The sequence below is a fragment of the Budorcas taxicolor genome, chromosome 16 (genome assembly GCF_023091745.1).
Source record: "Budorcas taxicolor isolate Tak-1 chromosome 16, Takin1.1, whole genome shotgun sequence".
Classification (NCBI taxonomy): domain Eukaryota; kingdom Metazoa; phylum Chordata; class Mammalia; order Artiodactyla; family Bovidae; genus Budorcas; species Budorcas taxicolor.
In genome coordinates, this window is record NC_068925.1 from 26,179,149 (window position 1) to 26,198,282 (window position 19,134).

Genomic DNA, 19,134 nt, shown 5'->3' on the forward strand with positions numbered 1-19,134 from the left:
TAAATAGTGTTCTCCTGTCAGAGTAAAATATCACTCCATGAGAATCATCAGACCATTCTTATAGATCTTACCATAAAAATATGTTTTTTAATAAGAAATACAAGGCCCAAGAAGATGTCCTGGATCCCTTCAAGGAAGCCCCTTTGAGAAGACTGTCTTGTCTTATTATTTTAAGAGGGACACAGACATGTCAGAACTAATGACAGTAATTCCCGGCCTTGGAAACTGGAACCCAGGACTCCAGTCGAGGAGCCTGAGGATCCGGTCTCTGACTCTGACAGCACCCCCTACCCTCACAGCATTCTCTTTCCTCTGCACCCCTGCGCCTCCTTCCTTTCCTCCCAATCTGCTTTTTCTTTCCTGTCTGCCAGGAGCAACAGCTGGTAATATTTAGCCCAGTGGTAGCAAACCCCAGGGCCACAGTTAAAAAGAATGTGGGATTATTTCTCCCATAGCATAAGCACCAAGTACTCAAGAACTGGACAGTAATGTTCTGCCTAAAGTGGTGACCGCCTCCTTAGCCAGGGACACAAAGTAAGCTCACATGAGCTCACATCATAAGGGGAAAAGCTTACACTCCTCAAAGGGAGGACGGCCTGACAGTGCCCCCTGCATCGGGTGGCTCCGTCTATTTACTTAATTGAGAATTGGGCAACAGATGCCTGACGGGAGTTCACTGGGAAGTAGAAAGGCCAAACCACACCCTTTCTTGAAGAACTCTGAGAGAGTTTAGCTTGATTTCGATGTCTGTGAAATACCAGTCTTGGGGAGGGGTGGTAAAAGAAAGATAAGTAGACTTCTATCACAAATAAAACATCATGGCAATATGGATAATTTAATGAATCCGTAAAACTTTTATTCCTGTTAGTGACCTAGAGGCAGAGCATGGGGTGGCAAACTTAATCGTATATGAAAATACCGGGCTGCACAGCTCATTTCTGTATCCAAAAGCATAGGCTCAAGCTTGTTTTCCATTTAAGTTACATAAAATATGGGTCTTGTTGGGGTGCGGACAGGAAAAAATATATATATACATATATATAATGTATTTATAAATATACTTATATTTACATAAATATAGATATATTTCCCAACTTTAAGTAATAATAGATTATACAGATTTAAGCTGAAAAAAAAAAGATGCTGAGACTTTCCTCCTCACTTATGCATAAAAGCATCTAGAATCAAGGACTTCATAATTAGAAAAGATACTACATCAACATGAATATAAAATGTATATTGAAACACTCGACAATAAAATTCAGACTGTGGTTCACACTCACACTTTTTTCTTCCCTCCCATTTTTGTAATTAGTAAGGTTACAGTACATGGATCTGTAGCCACAGAAAATCTGTGCAAGAGGGACCCACACAGTTTAGGGGAAATAGCACAGGCTTCAAAACAATAAATGCTTGTGTTTTTATCGAAGCCCTGTCCCTTAGAGTGGGCTTCCCTGATAGCTCAGTTGGTCCCTTAGAGTAGTTTTTAATTGTACTTGGAAACTCTTTTTCTTTTTTTTTTCCTAAGCAGGCCAAAACCTTGTCTCTGAAATACCACTTACAATGTTTGTTTGCTTTGCATGCCCTCTTTTCATAGAGAGCTTGCAGGAAAAAATAAACACAGGTCTTATTCCTATCAGAAACATGTCCCAAATTAGTGAGGTTCAAATGACACAGTTCCACTCCAGTGCACAGAGGAAGCCTGTCAGCCCTGAGCTTCTTGAGACAGAGTATGTGCATTTCCTTTTTTGATAAAAACAAACAAACAAAAAATAATAATTTTTTTGGATCAAGACTTTGGAAAGAAATTGTGTTGGCCCAAGGAGATATGCTTAGAAAAGGCCAGACTCTATCTTGAACGGGAAAAATAAAGGAGAAAAAAGCCAAAGGTCACACAAACATGGAGGAGAATGATATTTCCTCCAGATAAACTGTTCCCTAAACAAGATTTTGCTGCAGAAGAGAATGAAGAATCCACACAGGTACATGAGCTGCAAGGTGCAATGGATTTGGAATATTAGCCTGGTCCACACATGCTCTCATTCTAACATTCAAATTATCCTAGTTATGATGGCAGATGCCTTAGCCTTAGACCAGTGCTGAGCACGTAGAAGGCATTCAATGATATCTGATGAACAATCACTTTGCTGTAGAGCAGTAATTAATGCAACACTGTATTGTAAATCAACTATACTTCAATGAAAAAAAAAAAAGAAAAATTTTAAAAGGGAATGAATCTCCCATACCCACAAGGGTTTAATATCCATGGAAACCAACCAATACTTAAGTCCTTAGACATCTAGGTATAGGGGTGTATTTTGATAATTGTTTTGTAGCTCTTCCTGAAACCATTAAATTCCCTAGAAGATGGGATCAAATAATCATTAATATTGTTCCATATTTCTAGGACACAGGTAAATATCAGGACCATGAGCTTGCTGGTTTCAAAATATCTTAGACTTAAGTCCTTATACTTTCGGACTGAAATCCCAAAATGCAAGAACAAAGGTAGCAATACTCAAAATGATTGATTGTGTCGCTGTTCATTTGCTAAGTTATGTCCAAATCTGTGACCCCATGGACTGCAGCGCACCAGGCTTCCCCGTCCTTCACTATCTTCCTGAGTTTGCTCAAACTCATGTCCACTGAGTCAGTGATGCCATCCAACCATCTCATTCTTGATTAAACATATTATTTTAGGGACTTCCCTGGCAGTGCAGTGGTTAAGACTTTGCCTTCCAATGCAGGGTACCTGGGTTTGACTTCTGGTGTAGGAGCTAAGACCCCACAGGCCTTGAGGCCAAAAAAAACAAAACGTAGAAAATGAACTTATGGTTGCCAAGGGGAAGGGATAATTAAGGACTTTAGGAAGGTCATGTACACATTGCTGTATTTAAAATGAATAATCAACACGGACCTATTGTACAGCACGTGGAACTCTGCTCAATGTTATGTGCCAGCCTGGATGGGAGGGGAGTTTGGAGGAGAATGATACATGTATATGTATGGCTGAGTCCCTTCACTGTTCACCTGAAACTACTACAACATTGTTAATTGGCTAAATTGGCTAGACCCCAATACAAAAAAAAAATTAAAGTTTTGGGGAAAAAAAATACATAGTGAACTTAATATACAAGATGGATGGGTTAAAAAAATTAGAAGCAATATTGTAACAAATTCAATAAAGATTTTAAAACAGATATATCTTTAAAATTATGTATGTATTATTTTATACAGACATACACACACACAATCAACCTATCGACCTGGAAAGACCTATTTTTGCACTAAGGCTCTGAAATTAATCATGCATGTGACCTTGGACGAGCAATAAACCTCTCTAGGCCCCAATTCCACAATTGCATAATAAGACGATGAGATCGATGGTGTCCCGGTTCACTGCGTGTTTGAATCACCTGGGAGCTTTTAAAAGTCTTGATACTTCAGCTGGACCCCAGACCAATTTAATCAGAATCACTGGGGGTGGGAACAGAGCATCCCAGGCTTTAAGTTGCCTCAGATGATTTCAAGGTGCAGCCTGCAGTGAAGGTTCCTGGACTAGTGACCTCTAAGCCTCCTTCCTCTTCTATAACCTGGGATTCTCGAGTTCAGAAGAGGTGAGATGACTTCTCCTCGGCTTCTTCTGGGGTGAGAACTGCTGCCCCTCTTGTGTCCTGTAGCTGCTTGAACCAAATTGCTTCGGAACTGCAAACCAACACATTACTATGCCCAAACTAGCGCTCCCCAGAGATGCTGGGCCAGGCTTAGTCTGGTCGGTGCTAACACTAGAATAAAGGAAGCAGGGCCAGCTCCTGGTCAGAGGTTAATGCCAGCTCCTTAGAGCAGGAACACCACAAGGCTATGTCTAGAGAATTTCGGTTCCTATAATTTTGCCAAATCTCCCTTCCTCTACCCTGCTTTTTCTCATCTAAAAGGAGTTTCTTGAACTTCTCCTTGACAAGCCAGATGATTAACTTAACTGATCTGAATGGGTGAGAACAGTGGTTCCTACTTAACATGCTCTCTAGGGCTGTGCTTGGAGAAGGCAATGGCACCCCACTCCAGTACTCTTGCCTGGAAAATCCCATGGACGGAGGAGCATGGTAGGCTGCAGTCCATGGGGTCGCTGGGAGTCAGACATGACTGAGTGACTTCACTTTCACTTTTCACTTTCATGCATTGGAGAAGGAAATGGCAACCCACTCCAGTGTTCTTGCCTGGAGAATCCCAGGGACGGGGGAGTCTGGTAGGCTGCCGTCTATGGGGTCGCACAGAGTCGGACACGACTGAAGCGACTTAGCAGCAGCAGCAGCTAGGGCTGTGCTTAGAAAGGGCACATCCTTTCTTCCCATCCCGCTGCCCCCTCACCCAGTCTCATGGATGACATTCTGAAAGGGCGTGGGGGTAGTGGGGCAGAGCCCAGGTGCCTAGTTTACTGACAGCTATCTATGTGCCAGACACTCTATTTACATCATCTTTCATCCTTGATGTTGGAATTATCCCTGTTTTACAGTGAAGAGAAACGGGCTTGGAGTGGTAACCTGAGTTGCCTAAGGACACCTCCAGTTGGTCAGTGGCAAAGTCCCGATTGGAGCTCAGGTGAAAGTGAGCTAAACTCTGCTGAACACACAGTGAATAACTTTTCACTTACATTTTAATTAGGAAGCAGCACAGTATATCCAAAAGCTTAAGGAAGATACAGGCAACTCGGAACCAGCTCGCGGAAAGGTTAAAGACTCACTGAAAGAAATGAGCAGGCCTTTCCATGAATTCCCTCCTTTTCCCTGGCCTTTCATCTCATCAAAACGCAAAGCTTCGAGAACTTCTCAAAATGAAGCATACTCCCCACTCCTTCCACCTCCCCTTTTATAGTCAGACTACAATCCTTATTCCAAAAATAAATCAGCATGATGAGAGGCCAGAAAAAGCAAAGCTTAATAGTTTTATACTTTCATTATTTAGTTAAGGGACATTCGTTGGACAGATTTATCATCACATTTTTACAAATTCCCCACTGAATAAATAATTCTAGGATATGCCGAAATTACTCTGGCCTTCTGACCCAACATGTCTTTGTAATTACTTGGCACTCCAACTGTATGCTACTTAAATTAGGTAACAGTCATCAAGTTATTTTTAGGCCATAGCAACACACACACACACACACACACACACGCACACGCACACACGCACACACACGGCTGTACCTAACTTGTTATTTGCACTCCTTTGGAAGAGAGGCCAAAACTGCAGTTTTACTGACACCATCATTTCTGTTCAACCAATAGGAATACTACTGGGCTACACAGAGGGAGAGTTCACTCTGTATGAGGAACTGTGCCAGACACTTTGTACACATTAATTCATTTACTACCTAAACTACCACCAGGAGAGTGCTGCTGTTACATCCTTTTTGAAAATAAGGAAAATAAGGAAGTAAGGGAAGTAGCCATTGGCCAAGGGCACATAGCTAGCAAGGTATGAGCCAAGACGCTCGGACAGGCTGGCCCCCTGCTCCTGCCTGAATCTCTCCCCCATTTGCTACACGGCTAAGATTCAGTATGTCTGGATGTTAAACAGAAGCTCGGAATCACAGCACTAAACCTGTGAAAATAGATTATGCCTTTGTTTCACATATCTTAAAAAAAAAATCCTAACATCCCTGGCAGACAAGAGGAAGACTTTTGTTTCTCCCACAAAACAATGCAGAAGAGAAAACATATTTCCTCAGAGTCTCTGACGTCTAAGCACAGCCCTTCACTTTGTCATCAGACTCAGTACTGCCTACAAGTATTGACTTCAGAGCCCTTTGTGACTATGGGAGGATGTACCATCTTTGTTGCTCACTTCAGGAGTTTTGATGGAAAGTTCTCTAGCATAAAAAGTTACCTCTCTCTGTGATCAGATTTTTGCTACTGAATCAGCTTCCTGAAGTGGTACTCACTCATCCCCTGCCAGCCCTGCCCCCAGTAAATACCACTGACTCAGAGGCAGACCTGTCAGTCACTCTTTGTTTCGTGACAGCACAGAGCAAGTACAGGTATGGGACCCGGCAGACTCCTGTGGAAGAGGACGCGATAGATCCCTTCCCGTCTGGGGCAGTGGGTGGGTGTTGGTGGGGTAGGGGGCGCTGCCCTATAGATTCAACAGTAGCCAGTTAGTCAAAATGGAATTCCAAGCTTGAAAAAGTCAACAACAGGGACATGACACCAATATTTAGGAGTCAAAATGTTGTTTGTACAGTACTGTAAAATATCCCCATCTTTCTTAATTTGAAAGCATTAAGTTTAAACATGAAACATACTGAAATATAGTCAAACATTATCTATATTCTAATATATTTCAACAACCAATAAAGGAAGAGAAAAGCAGAGAGGGAAAACATTAACAATTGTTTAATCTGGGTACTAGGTATATGGTGATCATGATACTCTTTTCTAGGTTTCTCTGTATTTGAAAGCTTTTATAATAAAAGTTTTAAAGACACAAATTGTCTTTAAAGAGGAGGTGATAATAGACTATCCATTCCTACATAGGTAAATGACAAATGACTTCCCTGAACCCAGCCTTGCTGAAAAGAAAGGGAACCTTACAAACATCATAGGAAAGGTGGTAGCTCTCATTATGGAAAACCCAGAATCGTCTAGCCTCCTTATTCAGCTGGGTGCAAAATCACATTAAAAATCAACTTTGTGTAAAACAGATTATAATTCTTTCAAAGCCTTTGCAAGTCTCTACACATGTACCCATTTGACCATGGTTTACCAGGTGGAGTAGAAGCACAGATCTGATGCCATTTCTTCTTTGGAGGATGAGAATAAAATACAAATTCAGACAAAGGTCCCAGTGGGGAGGGGAATGTAAATTAGAACAGTCCCTTAATTCCAGGGGCTTCTGCGCCTCTGATCCGTTTCTTCCCAACCTGACACAGCATTACTAAAACAGTGTCTGAGCAGCCGCTCTACTTGACAGGCAGCACCAAACATGGAGAGCATGGCAGTGAAACAGGGGGACGTAAAACTCGGACAGGGAGGGCAGCAACCAGTGTTTACAAACAGAAACCAGAGAGTCAGATGGGTGAGCCATAAATTAACCCAGGATTGTACTGAAATCTCTGAAAATAAACTCCCAAAGCCTTAGAAGCATCTACCCCAGATGCTAACCAACCCCCACGCCTACCCCCACTACATCTTCCTGCGAAAACCACTCCTTCCAAAATGGTACCGCTACTACTCTTGCTAAAATAAAATCTTACATCACCAAGGGTGGAGATTACTAAAATAAACCTCAGCAGAAAAGCCAGATCAGAATGGTCTGATAGACCCACTCAAGAACCTAGGCAAAGTTTGCTGGCCATGCCTTCTCAGAGGTATCCACCCCATTTTCACCTCAGTGGTGTTAGGGTATTAACTTTTGGTTTACCCAGATGAAAGGGCAGCTAGAGGGGCATTCTAATATTGATCGCTTTCCCTTCTGTACCATCATGGCCCCAATTTTAGGCCATCCCCCCCCCACAAAGAGACCAAAATCACAATGACAAAAATAATAAAGTACATTACAGACCCTTCTGCTCCCAAACTACATATCTTCAACAAAATCCCCAGATATTTGAAGAAAGAGCTCAAACTACAAATAATACAACCTCTACCACCAGGCAACTTCCAGATCGACCGCCTCTGCGTCTCACCAACCCGAAAATGATGAGCCCTGTTGGCGGTGGTGGCGGCAGGCGCCCAGCGGTGACCTCAGCAGCATGCCTGGCCCCGCCCCATTAAGGCAACCTTACTGACACCGAGGAACAAGCCCAGGCTGCCTGGACTCTCAGCTGCATCCACAGGAAATGGGGAGAGGAACCCCATCAGCAACACGTAGGAGATTCATTTCCCAGCAACTGACAAGCCACCCGTGTACACAATAATGCCCACTCCAAAGTAGAAAGTAGAATCTACAGCTCCTCCTTAACACTCTCAATGTTTAAGTCCAAGGTCATCTTCATGTGGATTATTTGATGCCTGTTCTCAGACCATTTGGACACAAAAGGCCTGCCTTCCCTCATCGGCATCTACTCTACATGAGCAAGAGACCACCCTGAAGATCACTCCATTGGTTCTCCACTTCTTGGCTCCCCAATACAAACAAATGAGAAGTTTGTAGAGGGTATTTCTCTTCTGAAAAAGATGAGACAAGCCAAAATCACAGAGACAGAACACTAGCTGGGTAAACCTACTGGGAATCACTCAAAGTCAGCCAAACAAGAATACAAAATGACAAAATACAAGGATACACAGAGGAAATATGAGCATATAAACAACCACAAGAAAACCCATCAAAAACAACATAAAATGCCTGGGTGCGGCTGGAACACTCTGGATGTAACTTCCATGATGTTCTCCTTCCCCTAAGAGCCCACCAGCCCTTCCTTAAGGGAAGCTGTACCTTTGTGCTAGTTGAGCCCAATAAGAGTAGGGTCGAGGCCAGTGAGGGTGGGCAGGGGAGATGAGGTCCAAGAAATTCAGAACTAGATTTCCAAGAACATTCCTCAACAAAAGGCAGAATGCGCCACTGGGAAGACAAGAAGAATGTCAGAACTAGCCCACAAAGGAAAACCAGCTACCTTGCTCATTCAAATGGCCTGTTGCAATTTAAATATGCAAGGTGTTCAAAGGAACCCAGCAATGCCTTTAGTCTACACAGTGCAGGAGACTGGCTGGCAATGTGGCCCAGACTGTGTGCCTTGACTCAACACTCAAGGAAAGAGAAGAAAGAAGAAGACTGCCTCTCACTGCCACCACCACCACCACCACCATAAAGATGAAGCCTGGTGTACAGTGTCCCAAAGAATGGCATCCAAGGGCAAAGAGACACATCTGGGAGGGACAGGGGATGCGAACTCCCTCTAGGTTAGGCAACGCTGTGCAGAAAGAGCCCAGAGACGGGTGGGCAATTAATTCCTCCTGCCAGGGCTCAGTGACACTGACATCCAGTTATTCACGCTCAGTGCCCTGGGGCAAGTGACCCACCACCCCATCTTGGAAGGAGCTATGATGTCAACGGATGTCAGGTGACACCAGAAGAAACAGTGTGTTGGAGGGTATTTCGTAAAATGACTCTGGGAGTCCCTTGGAGTTTGGGCAAAGGAATGGATGTTTGGGGTGAACTCTCAGAGGGGCCCTAAAGTAAGGATCTCTGACCCTTTTTGAAGGTTACTTTCAGAGAGGTGAGAAAGAGGAAGAATTTCCCACAGAAAGAACTGGTACCTGGAGCTTTACTTGCAGTTCACCACAGTTGCGGTTTTCTCTGTTCCATCAGCTTTGGTTAAGTCTGAGAGACAAGAACTTTCCAGCTAGTTTGAATGGAACAGAGTTACCAGAGCAGGCATGACTGCAGATGCCATGTGGTGTCATAGAGCCCCTTTTTAGAAAGATGAGAAAACCATCTCCGAGAGGGGGAAATGACTTGTACAATGCAAATGAGAAGGTGAATTAAAGACCAGAGCCCAAGTCTTCTGGCTTTCAGTTCAAGGTTGCTGGGTTTCTCTCCCAACCCCAAAATAATTAAGAGAGGGCATGGAAGGGAAGACAAGAAGAAGAAAGGCAAGTCTGGTCTTTTGCAGCCAGTGGAAGGAGGAAGCTGGTACTTCTCAGAGAAAACCCAGGGTGACCCCAGGGCTGTGCTTGGGGAGGGGGCGGGGGCATTACCTTTCAACACCAGAGGTTCTTTGCCTTCTCTCTTCAGAGACTCGAGGACTATGTGGAGTGGCTGGGAGGGTACCACTCGGCTCGGCTCATTGGTATTCTCATCGTAAACTATAATTTCTTTGGAAAAGATCCTCTTGAAAGAGTCCTTGCCTTCCCTACAGGAAATCAAGTCTAAGACAGTGATCTTGCCCTGCTGCAGTCTCCGCCGGCTGATCTTATCGGCGCAGTTAATGTGGACAGCTCCTTGGATGTGACTCTTGTTGTACTCCATGAAGGGCCGGCAGTCAATGATGACAGGGCCCTGGCTTGGCAGGTGACTCTTGCTGCATTTGGTCATCTTCTTGGCCAAGTCATTGGGGTAGATTATTTTGATGCTGGCTAGCTGTTTGGGGGTCCCTGCCACGGGGCTGCCCACCCCACCTGATGGACTTAGAGAGCCTGCATTCTCATTGTTGTTGACCATCTGGCTGGCAGGACAGGTGGTGGAGCTTCCGATGGCAGTGGTGGCAGGGCCAGCGGCAATGGCCTGGGTTGGGGCCTGATTGTCCTTGTCGTAGGTTGCCACAGTGCAGCAGCTGGCACTGCTGCACCCACAATTCAGGGAGCGGGCAGAGCCGCTGGATGAGGGCATATACGTCAGATTCGCAGCCTTTAGGGACACAACGGTGGTGGCGATGACAGGAGGGTGGCTGGTACTGCCAGGGGCGGTAGAGCCAAGGTAGCTAGAGTCTAAACAAAGGTTGAGATCCTGAGGTCGAACGGGCCTAGACAGTGCCACCACTACCCTGTCGTCTAAAGGAGACGGAGGCATGAGGAGGCTGAAAACTGGCAATTCAAGAAGAACTCAAGACAGTCTGTAAAGAAGGGGAGGGGGGGAAAGAAAGAATAAAGTCATGTGACACAAAAAGCAGTCGAATCCAATCCCTAGGAAAGGACTTTGCATCCCTCTTAGCGAAGTTGTCCTAAGTGCCCAGTATCCTGTCACTCAAAGCTTGACACTCACCACTATGGATTCAAAGAGGATGCACGCCTGAGGACCATCCCCCTCCCCACCCCCTGTCCTTGCTGAGCCTAAGGTTAGATGTAGTCTATGCAAATGTTGATGAACAACCTTTCATGGACCCACATCCAAGTTCAGCCTTAGAAAAAGTACACGCACAAAGGATCAGAAAAGCTCAAGATGGAAGGGAAGGTTCTTAAGAGGCATCTCTTCTGGGCCTCATCTCCAGGGCAGAAATATACTGCAATCATCTGAGAAGGACCCATACGTCCACCCTTGCATACTTTCCATGTAATTCCTTCAGCCACTGCAAAGGCAAAGGAATGACCAAGAGTGCTGGCAAGGCTCATGGGAATATACAGCAGCTAAATATACATCAGGGGCAGATGTCAACTTTCTGCATATCAGAATGAAAGTAGCCCTCTAAGTGAATCTCTTTAATTTTGAGCTATTCTTACTTTTCTTTCTCCCAAGTCCTTTGAAAAGCACAACAAAGTCATATTAAAACCTCCCTTGTTTCCTATTGCCCTCTTATTTATAAAGTAATCTGCATTTCCTCTTTCATTACATACTGGTCCCCTAAAATGAAGGCTCAAGCTAGGGAAGCAGGTCTGAAAACCCTGACCCTGACAGATTCATCCCTCAGATGTCTCCCTTGCCGCACCACCCACTCCACTCCTGCCTTTAAGAAAAGGACCACTTCAACTCTCCATTCTCCTCCTTTTCCTACAGGAACATCCTAGAGCTTCTCTCAGTGGAAGGCAGCCACTATGCATAAATCTTTTGATCTCACACAGACACAGACGTGCCCCCTCTTCGAGAGGATGGATTCATAAAGAAGACTTCCCAGTGAGAAGTAAAGAGTCGCCCACAGGGGTCTATGTCCTGTCTCATGAGAGGGTACCTGCAAAGGGACAGTTCCTTCCTCCCCATGGGCAGAGAGGCACTCCATTCCCGGGCCCTGCTGGCTCCTCTCCTACTAGACATACACACAGAGGAGACACCAAACGCCATGCAAGAGGAGCTCATCTAAACCAACTTTAAGAGATGTCTGGAAAAATGTCATCCAACATCCCTCTACACAGGACTGTCACCATTCTCAGACACAGAGCCAAAATGTCACAGGCAGAATACACACACACACACACAAACACACACGGGCACGCACCTATCACATCCACAGATCCCCACTGGACTCAGCTTTCTCTCACCACCTTTGGATGGGCAAGAAGAATCCAACCCCTGTTCTCCCTCCCTTTCTCCTTTCTTCCCTCCCTCCCCCGCCCCTTCCTCCCTTGCGTAGTATTTTTTGAAGAGCGAGTACTATTCCAGAAGCTATAACTGTTTCCCAGCTGGACCCAGCGGTGAAAAGTCTTTGCTGTTGTGTTACCTGGTAGGGTACGTCCCAGGATCAACAGTCCATTTCCCTTGAGAGGGACGCAGAAGCGTGCTCACGGAGACATAAGCTGGGACCCCCACTTCCACACAGAGTGCGCGGCGCGCACACTCGCTCTCTCTCACACACACACGCATACACACACGCACGGAGTGTATAAAGAGACCTGCATCCCTGCAGCAGAGGGTCGGGCATATATATTGCCCGTGAAACCATCCAGACAGCCTAGGAAACCTCCCCGAAAAACACTGAGCTATCCCCCTCCCTCTCTAGTCGCCCTTCCACCTCTAGTTAGCGGCTGGAAAGAAAATTAAGTGGTCAGAGAATGCTGCTTCCCCACTTCGGGGCACTTAACATCCTCCTTCGCAACACAGCGCACTAACAAGTCCCTGGCCTTTAAAACTGCCGCAAAGCATCCCAACAAACCTCATTTTTTCCTTCGCCCCCAATCCAAGTAGACTGCAGAGAGAGTAAACGCACAGGGCGGCGTGAGCCAACAGCGGGAACACTTTAACCTCACCTGCTGTGGCTCCTCCGTAAACATCGCAACACACACAGGCGCACACACACACCACATACATACTCACTCACACTCACACCGCCTCAAACCCCTGGACTCTCAGGAGTAGCCACGGTGACTTCCACTTACTTCATAAATAAGTGTAACCCTCCACCATCTGGCGCTCCGCTTCAGCAAGGGATTCGCACATTCAGCCCTCATTCACTAGGCTTCATTGATCTCCAGCAGCAACATAGTTACTTTCTCTTTTGCTACACTGTAAATGTAAGGTTCTGAGGGGGCGGGCCGGCTGCCGACCGACGGCGTGTTGAACCAATAAGAACCCGGAGAAACCTGACCGCTACTTCGCTGCAGCCCGCGGCCAATGGGCACCTGGAGGGGGCGGAGCCGGGGCGTGGCCATGGCTCTTTAAGGAGGGTTTATCCGACGCCGCTTTGGGTCCACTGTGTTATAATACGGACGGTGATGTCATTGGCAACCAATCAAAAACTTAAAAGGGCCAACTGGGGCCCGCGCGGAGCAGCTGCTCTCTATTTACATGTAAACCGAACCCGCAGGATGCAGTTAACCCTTTCCGGGGCTGAATTGTCAATGGGCTGTGTTTGCCGCTCCGCCTAAAACTGGCTCTGCGAACTTGGCGGGATCCCTGTACATCGCCTCCCCAAGGGACAGACCACGCTGTTTATTTTCCCTTCTTACTCTGGCTGGCTGATAAACCGTGTTAGAATAACTTTCTAAAGGCAAGAGGCAACGAGAATAATCACTATCCCCAGCTGGAAAAACGGGTTCCCTGAGTCCCTCGAGGTGACCTGATAAACCGAAGATTCACGGACGTCGCCCAGCTACCCGAGCAGGGGGATGAATGTAAGCGCGCGGCCAGGGACATCGCTTCTTCTACAGTCTGAGCCCGGGGCCACGCGCTGGAGGCCTGGGCTCCAGCAGGACAGGCAAGTCTGCCGTCCATCCAACGGCAGTGAGGCCCGCCAGCCTCGCCGCGGCCCGAGTCCTCGGGGCCGCCCCGCTTGCTCCGCGCCGCCAGAAAGCATCGACCGCCCGCCCGCAGATGTCGCTGCCCCTCCGGCTGCCCTACTGCTGCCCGGCGCGGCTGTGGCGCGGCGCCCTGTGGCTCGCCTACTTCAGCGCCCCAGTCACGCCCCCGCTTCCCTCGCCTGCCTCCCGGGGCTCCACCCGTAGCTCGAAGGCAGTGATGCGGAGGGCTGCTCGGAGGCGGCAGTCTGGTTCCCAGTCAGAAGCTACAGAGGGCGCGTCCCCGAGGGGCTGCACAGGCGTCACCCCATAGCCCGCGCGCCCGCCCCGGCACCCGGGCAAGGCCTCCTGCCCGCTAGCGCCCCCTCTTCCACCCAGCGAGCAAGGTCCCCGCGCCGCGCTCCGCAGAGCTGCGCGCTACCGGCCCGAGGCCCGCCTTCCCCTCGCCCCTCCTCAGTTGCCCGCCACCGTGTAGGGTCCCTGGGAGCCGAGGACCCAACAGCCCGGAACTTCTGGAACAGCAGCGGCTGGAGGAAAGGAGCTGGAGCTGAGAAGAAATAACCAGCTTGAGTCGAGCCGACGGAGAACTGGAGGCGGCGCCGTCCCTCTAGGTTCTCCCGTATTTCGTCGCCGGAGGGGTCGCGGTCAGAGGTGACCATCTGAGCAAAACAGGGGGTTTGGAGGCGGGTGTGTTGCCAGCTGGCCTGTTTATCGTCAGGAAAAATCAGAGAAACTGCTGGAAAGTCTTGGGGTCGGAAAAGAGAAATAAACTGCAGAGAGTTTGCATCAAGGAACCCTAAAGAAATAGAGGTTTTTTTCTTTTTCCTCCGTCTCCTGTCTGAGAGAGGCAGGGGTGAAAGAGTGAAATAATTATAGTGGAATAATATGTTATGAGCACTATAGACTATTTGGCTATGAATTTTTCTCTTACCACATTGAAGGTGTCTGGAGATATACTTGAGGTTGCAAGCCTGATAGGCAAGCTAAGTGACCTGGGACATATTCACATCATTGCCTTAAGTACAGACCTGAAATTTGAAGATGCCAAACCTTGGCCTGCTGGCCAGCTATGTTCAGTGAGCTGAGAGATCCCATATATACATATGCACACAGTCTAGGCTTCACAGAGGTGTTTCAAACTGAAGTGAATGCATGCAGTCATCTTAAACAGGAAAGGATTTTTGTAGCCCCCCTCTCCACTCACACACCAACAGACATACACATTACCCTTTAATGATAACTAGTGACTGGCTTGGGGACACCATTTGGTCCTTACATATTTGGGGATCAGCAGATTCTGGCCAAGAAAGATGGGTTCTGGATAATTTCCACAGAAATCAGAAAACTTCCCAGAGGATCTAACCCTGGATCTATTTGCAGCTTTAATAACTTGCCTTTTCCTAACTGTAGATAATTATTGAAAAAAATATTGACTAATCCAGGGTTGGAGGGTTCTGACTAGAAGTCCTGATTCTGACTCTCATCTCTTATACTGTTCATCCAGAGACACTATGTTTATTTATATGTCTGTAAAATAGCAAAACTCCAGCTCAAAAGAAAAAGGAAAAAGTTCTAGTGTAAAGCAGTTTGGGGGTGGGAAGTGGGGAGGTAGGAGGAGGGGGGAAGGTGAGGGGGGAGAGGTTCTCTGCAGATCAAGGGCATTTAGTAAAAAAGTATTGTCTTTGCTTCAGGAAATGCTGTGCCTCTAGTTAAAAGTACTCACCATCTATAAGCTATGAATCCATTGCTGTCACCTCAGTATCTAAGTCCAAACAAAGCAGGAATTTATGCAATTGAGGAATGCTTCTTAACAGCCTTTCTACAAGGCCCAGAGGGGAAAGTAACTTCAAAAGGAAATGCAGTTCATTTAATGAGATGATTATTTTATTATAGTTTCAAACTAGTGGATTATTATAATTTAGTTGACTAAGACTCTAAGCCAGTTCTACTGCAAAATTGGGAAAGATGGCAAAATTCCTCATCAGTTATCAAGCCTAAAACTTGGAATAAACATGTCATTAACATATACAAAGATGTAATTTTTTTAAATTAAGCATCTCTAAGTGTATAGTTTATATTCAAATCATATCGGTAGGAAAAAAAACAGATTTTTTTGTACAAAAAAGAGTTGATTTTGTTCCATTTTTTGAGTCATAAGTGAGGAAATAGTATCTGAAGTACTACCCTTAAATTAGTAATACCAGCCAACCGATGGCTGTGAACCTGATCTGTATACAAATATCTGGCAAAGCCTTAATGTTCAATTTTAGTCCCAAAGAAATAGTGAAGCATCTTCACTGCATTTGAGTGTTCTAACATGATTTTACTGAGCTGTATCTTTGTTCTGACAAACATTGTGAGAAAAATATGAGTTCCTTCAGTGCATAGCACTGTGTTAAAGCAAAAAGGTGAAGCTAACTTAAGCCAGCATATAAGACATAATATGGATAATATTGAAAAATGTATTAAGGACTTCCCTGGTGATCCAGTGGTCAAGACTGCACACTTTCACTGCAGGGAACACAAGTTTTATCCCTGGTGGGGAACTAGGGTCACAAATGCTGTGCAGCTTGACCAAAAGAAAAAAAGGATGTCTTAATTAAATGACTGCTTTTATGTGCACACAAATGGTTAAGTATGTGGGATGATGGCAGAAGGTTGGGACTGGTGAGAGCTAGGTTCTCAAAATACTCAAGTTTGAAGTGGATTCCTGAAGACACTAGAATTAAGGCAGAGAAAGGCTTAGAGGACATTTAGAAAGAGGAATTTGCAGGATAAAGGTGACGTTAAATCAATAAGCAGGGGAGGATGAGCAGTGGGATAGAAAAGTGAGGTGACGAGCAGAAGCCATTGAGACCAGCCTGTTGAAATATCCTGTGACACTTCTGGGCCTTGAGGAAGGCTAAGAAGAAGGATCCCCTGAAAGAGCGGGCCACCGCAGGGCTTGTGGGGGTGACAGAAACAGAGGGCCCATCTACGCTTTTCACTGCCTCTGAGTTTTGAACACAGGAGGCCTGCAGATCTTTCCCATTAAAATCACGGGTAAAATGCAGTTTGGGGTTTCCCAGAGGGCTCGGTGGTAAAGAACCCACCTGACAATGCAGGAGACCCGGGTTTGATCACTGGGTTGGGAAGATCCCCTGGAGAAGGAAATGGCAACCCACTCAAGTATCCTTGCCTGGGAAATCCCACGGACAGAGGAGCCTAGCGGGCTACAGTCTGTGGAGTCCCAAAAGAGTCAGACACGACTTAGCAACTAAAACAAGTAAGTGCACTTGGGACTCAGGAAAATGTTCTGAGGCACTGAAGTTTCTTTATCTGCATGTACTAGTGTGATAGCCACTTGCTGCATGTGACTGTTGAACACTTGACAAATCTGATTGGACATGTGCTCTAAGTTTACACTGGATTTTGAAAACTTCATATAAAAAATGTAAAGTATCTCTGTTACTTTTATGTCCATTACATATTTCAATGTTCAATTGTTTATAGTTTGAATATATGAGTTAAACAAAATATGCTAATAAAATTCATTTTACCTATTTTTTTTCTTAGAATATGACGATTAGAAGATGTTCAATGACTTATGCCATTTACACATTTCTATTGGACAGTATTCTTCTAGAACCTGAAATGGCTCCTTTGATTTGAGGTCACTTTGGTGCCAAAGGCTCCAGAGTCACAGAGCTGGTCTAACATTGACCTGGAGGGGACTTGAGAGCTTATCTCAGTGGTTTTCAAACTGTGTTAGGATGAGCCAGAGGGAGGAGGGATGTGACGCAAGTGGGGGTGCGTAAATCCAAGGCAGCAGAGAGCCGGTGGAGCTCTAAGACCACCGCCCACCCCCGCCCCGACTGCTCCACTCTTAAGATGTATCTACATACACTACTCCTGAAACTCCAAAGTAAGATTTCACTGGAAGGAAACAGCAGATTCTGGCTATTTTATTTGCTCTTTCTTTCTTTCTTTTTTAATCCTGGTCCATTGTTTTACCTGCAAACCAATCTGAGGCCCAGAGAATGCAGAGGGCAGGGCCCAACACCAGGCTTGACATCAGCCCTCATGTCAAAGTCCAGCCTGGCAGTAGAGGAAGTAACTGACCTGTTGGCTTGGGAATTAAGAAGCTCTCAATCCCATGGACAGAGGAGCCAGGCAGGCCACCATCCATGGGGTCGCAAAAGAATCAGGCAAGACTTAGCAACTAACCAACAGCTGTCTCAAGTCCAGTGAGAAATGCCCTTTCTGTAGTTAGTTACTCCTCCCCCACGTTCCACACCATCTGTGGGCTCACACATGCCTCCTGTTCTTTGTCAAGAGGGTTCTGACTAGGCCCAAGTGTGTGGATCTTGACACCAACTTATTTCCTTGTGAAAATAACAAACACTAACTCATTGGCCCTAGGTCTCTGGCAATGCCTTGCTCTGCAGTGGATGGCTTATTATTATTATATGTTGCTACATCAAAAACTTAACATTTTCCCCTTTGCCAAACTGAGCAATCATTTTCTCATTAAGAAATGCTGTCAGGCCCAGAGGCCTTCAGCCCCAGGAGGCTATGTCAGGCTGTGTTGTTCATAGTTCATATTGTGGGAAGCAAAGATAAGAGATAAACACACAACTTTAGCGTTCTTAAACCCCCTTAGGACTTGTTGCAGGTCTAACATGAAGGAATTAATCTAACCTTCTCAGCATAGCCTAGCGGATTAAGACAGTACCACTTCTGGATACTACAGTTCCCTTTAGGTGACTGAGTGTGTCTTGAGTTTTATGTCTTTCACAATTAAACATTGATTAAATTGATTCTAAGGGAAAAAAAATAATAGCGGGTAACATTTTTTAGTGTTTTGTTTTGTGCCAAGCACTGTCGAAAGAGATTCACAGGCCTGAACTCATTTCAATCTTCATATCCGAATGGATGCTGTAAGTAGGTACTTTTATTAGCCTTACTTGAAAGATGAAGAAACAGAAATACAGGCGGATTAAGTAATCTGCCCCAAGTCACACAGCTGGAAAGCAGCAGAGGCAACATTTGAACCCAGACAATCCGGCCCCAGAGCATCTGCTTTTAACAATTCTGTGTCATTTAATTAACGGTCTCTATGATTTTATAAACTTCTATCATATCCCCCTCAGCCTCCAGACTGCCAGGCAAATTTTAATTACCTCTTTGGAAGAATTCACTGTTTTTTCCTCTACTTTCTCCCAAACTTCCCAGAGTCCACTGTGTCTTGGTGTGGTCTCTCTCACCACTGCATCCTGCATGCTTGGGATCTATTAAACTTCTACTTCATTTCCAGAGTCCTCTCAGATAGTGCTATAAACTTGTCAGTGTTAGGGTTTCACTGCAGGCTCGACTGACAGATTCAAGGAAGGGCCAATGACTTCTCTTTTGCCAACCGCGTCTTGTTGCTGCCCCATCCCTAACATAGGACGGGAGCTAGCACAGGGTGAGTGCAGAAGCTCCGTTGAATAAACGAATGAGTGAGTCAGCAAATGAATGAGTGAATGAATAGCACTTTTCTTATAAGTGCCAT

The 19,134-nt window shown here is 45.8% G+C and overlaps 1 protein-coding gene across 1 annotated transcript in view; it reads right to left on the minus strand.

Moving 5' to 3' along the window:
• DUSP10 (dual specificity phosphatase 10) overlaps positions 1-12,859 on the minus strand; it is a 40,116-nt gene extending 27,257 nt beyond the window's left edge. Inside the window, exons 1-2 of the mRNA XM_052653752.1 lie at positions 12,744-12,859; positions 9,699-10,552 (exon numbers count right to left, since the gene is read on the minus strand). Coding sequence (XP_052509712.1) covers positions 9,699-10,509 — 811 coding nt within the window. The 5' untranslated portion in view covers positions 10,510-10,552; positions 12,744-12,859. The remainder of the gene's footprint in view (positions 1-9,698; positions 10,553-12,743) is intronic.
• Positions 12,860-19,134: the final 6,275 nt, after the last annotated feature.